General features: G+C 41.4%; 1 protein-coding gene across 1 annotated transcript in view; it reads right to left on the bottom strand.

Moving 5' to 3' along the window:
* The window catches only part of hk2 (hexokinase 2), a 31779-nt gene extending 23658 nt beyond the window's left edge, over positions 1-8121 (bottom strand). The window contains exons 1-2 of the mRNA XM_080853020.1: positions 7879-8121; positions 2412-2574 (exon numbers count right to left, since the gene is read on the bottom strand). Of these exons, the coding sequence (XP_080709146.1) occupies positions 2412-2574; positions 7879-7941 (226 nt within the window). The 5' untranslated portion in view covers positions 7942-8121. The remainder of the gene's footprint in view (positions 1-2411; positions 2575-7878) is intronic.
* Between the last annotated feature and the right edge of the window lie 1055 nt (positions 8122-9176).

The raw sequence follows: 9176 nt of genomic DNA on the forward strand, positions 1-9176 counted from the left end.
AATATTTATCCACCAAATCCCAAAGTGCTCTTACAGATCGGGTGACTGAACGCCTATGCACTTCTTTAGTATGTTGTGAAACCTACCGAGGCATCCTGCTGGAAGAAGTAACTAGAAGATGGTTTGCTTGGCTAAAGAGGGATGCACATAGACAGCAACACTGCTAAGGTAAACTGTGGAGTTTAAACACTGCTCAGGTGTACTGATGGGCTAACGTGTGGCAAGAAAACCATTTCACGAACACCTGCCTCAGCCTACAATACGAGGATTCTATACATTCATGGTGTTTATGGCAAATTCTGATGCTATCGTCTGCACATCATAACAGAAACAGATGCTTCTTTTTAGATTTTTCAAATTTCAAGTTTAGTTGAGCCTGTGCATTTAGTGGCCTCAGGTTCCTGTTTTTACCTGACAGTATTGATCTTCTGCTGTAGTCCATTTACTGACAGGTTTGAAATGATGCTCTTCTCCATATTGCATTAGTTACAGTGTTATTTGAGCTGTTTTTCAATAATCTTAAAACCTTCCACTCGTTTTGCTCACCAATTTTTTTGGGCCTTTCCACACTGTAAATTCTCCACTCGGTAGGGACGGTTGTGTATGAAAATAAATCCTAGTGGAAGATTAGTTTCTATGATCCTCCAAGATCAAATCTGTCCGCCTTGACAATCCACACTGGCGTTTCAATCATTTCTGTGAACAGAGCTATGCCATCAAACAACCCTCGTGGCAAGCATTCGTCACACATAAACAACAACACCTTAACATCAATGATCGCAGATGCAATGATATAAGTGTGGTAGACATTTTCTTTTTTCAATCTGATGTATGTGTCTGTCCAAAGGAAAATCCATCAGTCTTTCAGGCTGGCAAAAATAGTCTACCTGGGATGTAACTAAACACTTCAAATTTCTTTATCATCCTGGTATTGATCTGATAAGGTATTTGCATTAGCAATCAGGTGTACTGGTGTTACCACTTAAACATGCAGTCCACAATTTAGTTTCGGTTTCACGAGGGATGTTGATATTTGAGCTCAACAGCCAATTAAAGAACGCCCCTCCCTTCCGTGCTGCTGAAGCACCATGTTGTCTGGCTGGGATTGTTTTTGACTTGGTCCGAGCCGCCAAGTTTGTTTCCCGTTCACAGGGCCAGTGCTGTGTACGAATAGCAATGTTTCTTCTGAGTGCAAACACTGAACGGAAAGCTAAAGGACTGTGAGAAGCAATTCACTGAATCTGTCAAAAGATGTATGGGATTAGAATCCTAGTTTGCACCTTAAACTGTGCATCAACACTTCATGATTTTCAGCAGAGACCAATAAGAAAATGTAAAGATAGAGGTTGAGGTTTGTGCCACACACACACACACTTATCTCTTAGTTCCTGCCTTTTGGGAAGTGTCTCTCCTTAGTAATTCATCATTTTGACAAGATATAGTCTAGGCTAAACAATCTGGTGACTGTAGTAGTATCTGTTAGGAGACCTGTAGCAGGAAATACAATCTCATGACAACACCATAGACTGTTAACCAGTATATATGATGCATCACAGTGTAAACAAACAGGCAGTGCTATCTGAATGACGTGCCAATAATGACCCGAGTCAACAGGCTGTGTAAACAAAGGCTTGGCTTGGACTTTCCATTTCCTTCACCGGCCTGCCTGCGCAACCTCTAGTCTAGTCTGGTACCATTTCTGTGACCAATTTTGCCATTAGTCTCCGCAACAATTTACTCACTCTTGACCCCCTATGACTTATTTGAATGCAGCAGCAAATCTCCTCTTGGGCGTTCCACTTTATTCAGAGTCAGGGGCAGGCTTACTTCACTCTACACGGCAAGTGCTTTCCCCATATTACAAAATAACATATTGCGGCTAATGGCAAAAAAATAGACAAAATTGGCAAATCAAAGAAGAAAAAATAATGATTGAGAGTATCAGTTTGTGTAGAGTTCATTGTATTGCAAACTTTACAACAACCTTTTACCAAACATTTAACTATTCAACAAAACTATAACCTTTCGTTAGCTAAATAACTTAGAAATGTAAAATAATTGAACATTCAACCAAACAGATTTACATCAACTAATATAGCTATTAACAACCACTGGTTTACATCCCGTACTTAAAAAAAAGGACTATAAGAATGTAGAGGCAAAACTAATTGTTTCGATTTTAGTTTAGTTTAGAGTTCATTAGATGTTTAGACTGACCAGTGTGCATTTAAGTTTTAAACGAAACCCATTCGTCTGAACATCTGCCACAAAGGAGTTGCTTAATAAAAGAACATTTCTGGATGACTCATTTAAGGTCACTGAAGTTCAACATCACCCAGGGGAGAGGAAGTATAAGTATACAAAGGAAGTAGAATAGTAGGAATTTCTTCAGTCGGTTCTGAAGGCCTCACCAGTTCCATCAGGTGTGGAGCGCACAAACGTGGGCAGCATCTTGACAGAAGCTGTGGGGCTGGTGTCCCGGCCCAGGCCACGGTCCATCTCACGGCGATAACGCATAGTCACGTCCATCAAATTCTCCTCAGACAGTCGAAGATGGTAAAGATACTTGTCAACCTGAAGCAAGACGGTAAAAAATAAATATATGAATGAGCCAGTATTTTATTAAAATATGCCCTGCGCTGTGTCTAAAAAGGGACATTTACTTCTGACAAATACATTGACATAAAATACACCAGTATCACCAAGTCAGAGGCATTCAGAAAGGGACAATGAACTGAAAAGCCTTCTTCTTGAAGTGTTTCCACACCTCACCTTAACAGGCTCTACAGGGGAACAAAATTTCACACAGTCCTCGACAGTGTTGCAACTTGCAAACCCACAAGGTAGCCAAACAGCCAGTATTAAATGACGCAGGGAAGCTTGGACTAGGGCAGTGAGATGAGACTGACAGTAGTGGGCTCCTGCTCACATCTTAAAATGATATACTGCGCCGAACCAGACATATAAATACTCCCAATACTATTGCATAGCGACACGGCCAGTGGCATGAAGGCAGAAACATGATCAGCCATAGCTCTTGACAATATACCTACACCACACAACATACCACTACACATACTAACATACTTGTAGAAGGACTTTCATGTCAACCTATATCCCTGTATGGAAAAAGGAGTACTAAATGAAGAATAACATTTAAGTGTGTGCTTGCATTGCATGCTTCAAATCGCAGCACCACGGTCCGATCTTGTGTATGGTGTCCATTTATAATACAAATAAAGATACTAAATGAGGTACTTAATACAGCACAGAACATCATGTAATTTGTTGATCTGTTCTTTGGTTAATATCAACAAAGATAAAGCCAAAACTACCCCTCAGGAAATAGAACTTCACCTTTTGAAAGGTTAACTCAGTCGAGGCAAAGATACCCTGTATGTCTTCATTTAAGCACTCAAGCTTGAGCGAGCTGAAAGTCTTACCATGAATGTCAAGCCATGGGCTTTTTCATTGGGCTTATGCCAGTGGCTGCATCCTTGCTTTGCCATGCTGTATTCACTTGAATGACTGTATTTCTTCACATTCTTTCTTTCCATTCTGTTGCCCTTTCTATTCGTTTTAAACTGAAATTCTTGTGATTCATAAATGTGTGTTATGGCCACAGAAGACATGCGACTTCAACAAAGATCGGGAAAATATTAGAGTGAATCAGCTTTAGGGGTTATACAATTACACCCTAAAGGAGTGTAGATCACAGGAGGGGGTAGAGTCATTGCATCCACCTTGCTACCTCTCATATCCAGAGTCGGTCTCTATGGATTCAACTCCCTCGTTTCAGTGAGGAAGCTTGATCGAACATGAGCAACATGGACACTGGGGCTTTTCATACAGCCTGCTCAAGGCGGGAATGTTGCTCCGTTATTCTGCCTCCCCGTTCTGTATAAAACGTATGAACACGAATAGGGGTCACTGTTGTTTCACCATCAAGGCGGCAGCCAGAGAGCCGAATTGAAGAATGTGTGGCAACAGGAAATGGATTGAATCTTTACTGCTTTTCTTTTTATTGTCTATCCAGCATGGAGAAAATACATCGCCTAAGCTATTTGCATAGCTAGTAAAGTCTTGGCAGGAAGCCGATTTGTTTTATGGTGTTTATATGGTCTCCTGATCCACTAGCACCTCTTCTGCCTGGTGATATTGCTCTTCAAAACCAATTCCGCAGCAATACAGCCACACTCAGTGCTCACTTGCCAAAATGAAAGCCCAGGCCAATTACGTGCAAATTGTAATGTTTTGATACTGAGCTCCCCCTTATGTTGCAGAGTATAGCTCACAAAATAAATAACAACATGTTATAAGCAATCCCCATTTAGGGATCCCTATTGAAGTCCCCATATGAGCTTATTCAGAAACAGGCAGATTCTCCAGACTCACACCCCTACCCCACCCCCACCTCTCCCTCCTCTCATAAGGGGGAGGCTTTATTGAACTGGCAGGATCGATAAGGTGCTGGCAGGTGGGTTACTGTAGCATGACTGTCTGGCCCACCTTGCCACTCCCCTGTCTCTCTCACACAGTTAAGCCCCCCTGCTTTATTTAGCCTTGTGCTAGCCTGAATGACAAAAGAACCACAGAGACGAGCTGAATGATAACAGGCAGGGATATGCCTGAGAGAAGAGGAGGAGGAGGAGAAGGAGAAGGAGAAGGAGGTGTGTGCGTGTATATGTGTGTGTGTATGTATGTGTGCTGCGGTGTCTGTAGCACACGGCCCAACAATCTCCTCTCTTGCGCATGTGGTTGGAGCCGCGATCGCAAACTATCAGATGGATTAATCAGGAATAAATATAACATGCTCTTTATTGAAAGAAAAGTTAATTGAAGTATCTGTTACTTGCAATTAATGTGTGGTGAACATCACACTGACAAGGGATGTTTACTTTATCAATTTATGTCAATGGCAAATCTGATGATTAATTTAGATTAATTAATAACAAATCATCTAATTAGGCTAATTATATTTTAAAATCACTTGACAGCCCCTATTAACATAGCCATCAATATGGTCATCTTAGGGCTGGGCAATATGGACCAAAAATTACACACCCGTATTTTAATGCTGAATACGATACACAATATATATTATTTTGTTTCTGAAGTGGGCTAAATGTTCCATCTCAATTTTATCTCAAAGCCAATGTGGTGACAATGTTTTGTAGAAGGTGAATGAGCTGCATGAAGAGTGAATATATGTTTTGATTTCTTATTATTTTCATTTTTAAATAATGGATCTATTTTATGCACATGTGTAATATGCATAACATGATTCACAATCTTTTCTTGGAAAAATATCCACATATTTATTTGCTGAAGTGATTGTGTAGTGTCCAGTATGTGAACCATATGAGGGACCCCAAGGTAGGTTGACCCCTGTGCGAGGAACCCCAGAGATGGGTGAAAGACTAGTGTGTGGGGCACCCTGGAATGGGATAAATATGGTTGGAGGATGCCTGAGGGATGTCTGTGTGCATGAAGTGCATGGGTGCGCTATCCCGAAGAGAAGGGCAGTGTGACGGAGTGCCGTCACTACAGATGAGTATGTGTGCCCTGACTCCCATTCCATCGAGCATGACTCTTTGGCATTGCGGTCAGAGTGCAGGTTTGGTACCCTATAGATAGACCCTGTTCAAGGCCAGGTGAAGTGACCGCTCTCTCGCTACAAAAATGGAAAAATCAAGATCAATTTCCTATAGCAATGGAGACCCTTCTTGACTGGACAACTGTGGCCCCTTACATTGGACAGTTGAAATAATGAGAGAGACAGCCAAGTTACATTTTAAGCTGCTTTGCGGCAGGAAACACTAGAGGAAAACTGTAACGGAAGCTACAAATTGTAAGCGAACTGGTTCCCAGACGTGGCTGAACTCTTATACTGTTGGCTGGCTAGCTAAACATGTTAACAGCGAAGCTCCACTCTCATATTGGTGACTGGCAGAGGTAACACTAATAAAGATGCATATATTTAGTGTAGTCACTTTATTGACAAGGGTCTGAAGTAGTTTTTAGGTTTATAAATATAAGTCAATAATACCCTGTTACTACTCTTTCCTTTTATGGAATCCGGCCATCGCTTGCCACTATGATGTCTAGAGGACTTCTGCAGACGCAGAAGGAGAGTGGGGGTTGCATTAAGAGTGTGAGAGAGAAGCAAACACGCAGCTTTACAGAAGAAACAGGTTATGTAACACAATAAACTGTATTGTCTCATCCTATAGATCATTTGAAAAATATATCAGTGTACCTTATTTACTGGTATATCGCCCAGCCCTACCTTGTCTCGTCAACTACCAAGTCTGAATGCATTCAACGCTCGAGTCTAAGACCGAGTCATTAGAGGTCAAGTCCCAGTCGAGTCAGGACTCCAGAAAATCAGGAATTCAGGAATAACGACTCGAGTACTAAAACACTGCCACCCATATTCAAGGTTTCTTTTAGGTTGTTATGTTTGTCGTCGTATTAAGTGTCGTGCCTCACTGAGCTCAGAATTATTATTTATTTTCCCTTTTGACGCGTTGAATGTACTCTCTTGTAGACACCCGCACGGACAGCAGCAGACAGACACCACTGACGCTTAGTGGTTCTTGTCATACTACTTTAGTTGGTGCCCTTTTAGCATAGAGGTCAGCGGACAAGTTCATGTAGTCACAAAATTATTTGGAGGGGTACACTGTCTGATGACGAAATTGACGTCACTCGGACCCCAGGGGACCCTTGCACCCTCGTGGCGCGCAAAGTGTAACACTTCACTTCACTTGACATGAGTCGGAGCGCCGATTTCTAGTGGTGCTCTAAAGCAATTTTCGGAGTTGGAAATATCTGATTTCTGAATGGTGGTGACGAACGCGGCATTCCAAGTCATGCTACACGCTATGTTTAAACGTCACGCCTCTGCTATCAGAACGCCAGCATGCTGTCCAAAAACACACACTGGGGCAGCATTGTGCCGGCTTTGTTTAGTTCAGTGTAAACCAGCAAAGCAGTTACAACGACGGATTTTCTTTATGGCAATATATACCGATATCTTAGTTTACGGACTACTGAAATCAAGTTGGAGCCACTGAGCTCTGCTTGTGACGTTCGCTCATGGTAGAACAAGGCTCATGTTACAAGTTGCGAGAGCCCTAGCATTGAGGTCGCAGTGGCACAGAAGGCACATCGAATGATCAAAATAATTTGCTGTAGTTTAATTACATGCCACAGCTAATCTAGCGATCTAAACATATTCAAAAATGCATGCATTCTACTTTACATACAAATCATAGAGAAAGATCAGTGTTTCCTGTTAAGTGAGATACCTGAACAAGCGAATACGTTACACTTGATGCCAAAAACGCGGAACTATTCAGCTTCTCTGACGTAGCCGACAGACAAGGCTGAAACTGAATGTGAAATGGCTAGTTTAGTTAGCAAGATTAAGGATGAAACCGCCAAATAATTCAGAGAAATAACGCATCGTCTTAAAAGTTAGATGTTTTCCATAAAGTGTGTTGTGAACAATTGAGCTAACCTGGCATATATGGCCAAGGTTAGTTTATTCAGAGACACCAGGCAAGTTTACCGTAAAAGTGACGCAATGAAAACATTAATCACTAAGGTTAGTTCCATTACACACATTCGTGGCTTGTGGAGGGGACACAACAGACAACTTAGTAATAATCAAACGTACCTTAGCTTGCTAGCAAGGTTACATTCCGATTCTCTGCCTAGCGATAATTCTCAAGATAACATGTAGCCATCACAAATAAGTTACCCCTTAAGAAGTCAGCCAGATAACTCATCACCGTTAGACACTAATGATTACCTTTAGTTGTGTTGGTTGGTAAACTTAAATCAGCCAGCCTTAGCTGACTAACTACTTACTTTTTGTACTTGGTCATGGTGGAGCTCTGTGAAGTAGTAAGCCAGGAGATGGGAGGCTATCATCGTAGCAAGTCCTTCTTTCCCTATGTGATAAATCGAGATACCTGTTGAAGAACTCTTTTCTGGAGGGTCTGCTTCTTCTCTTAACTTTCGTAGGCTACCGCTAGACAATCACTCCCGTCACGTGTTAGAAATTGATGTTAAGTCTATTCGATCCGTCCTAGTCATGAACACACGGAGTCATTTAATCGCCACAACTTGACGCATCTCTCAAGTGACTTTAGCATTTTAGCGTCATTAGAGTCATTGGCAACTATTGGTCACAAGGAAGGTGTGGCGGAGGGTGGAAGAGTCTGCGTGGATAGGTTAACTAAAACTATTTTGGCCAACAGACTATTATGCTAGTCACCCCCTTTCATACAGCGTTCTGTAGGTTGATATACATTTTCTCACAGTATCTATCTATCTGTCTTTCTATCTGATTATTTCTCTGTCGGTGTAAAGATTTTAACCCATTCATCTGTGGGAGGCCTATGTATGTGTGTGTGTGTGTGTGTGTGTGTGTGTGTGTGTGTGTGTGTGTGTGTGTGTGTGTGTATGGCATATCTGTATTTATTTGGCATAGCCTTGGATAGCCTAAATTCAAGGTTAATTTCACAAGCAAAGACTGAGATTATATTGAAATACAGGCTACAATTTAGACATGTTCCTGCTTGAACTTTCTGGCCCTCTCTTGTAAGATATCAAAATCAACCTTTTACATTGTAGCAAGGCACACTGTCAGCATCATACCATCCACATTCCTTTTTCTGTGGCCTAGTAACAATAATATTCAGACATTACACAAGGATAGCTAGTGATTCTCTGGAGAGTGAAACTTCTTCTAGCACATGAGGAGGCAGCTGGTATGCATTCTAAGGCCACAGCTGTTTCCCGAGGCAGCATCCTCTTTATGCACACGCTATTCTGCATATTTTACACATTTTACACGTTAAATGCAGTGGAATTCAGAAAGCTTTGTTCACGCCAGTTAAAAGCATAAAAATAAACAGAATAAAAGCGTGCTGGTGGAAATACATTTGCCAAGGCAATTCATTCACTCTTATAATTATCTCCATTGTAGTGTTTACTGGTTATGCTAATCTGTAATTATCTTTTACATCCTCTTATTTATATTCATTTGTTTCTTAAGTAAAGACTGACCCAAACTAAGATTTACAGTAATAAGGGGTAAGAGATTAGGGGACCTGGAGCTCTAACAATTTTGTGCTATAGCACATAGACACCATATGGCAGTG

Source organism: Sprattus sprattus (assembly GCF_963457725.1).
Source record: "Sprattus sprattus genome assembly, chromosome: 15".
NCBI lineage: Eukaryota > Metazoa > Chordata > Actinopteri > Clupeiformes > Clupeidae > Sprattus > Sprattus sprattus.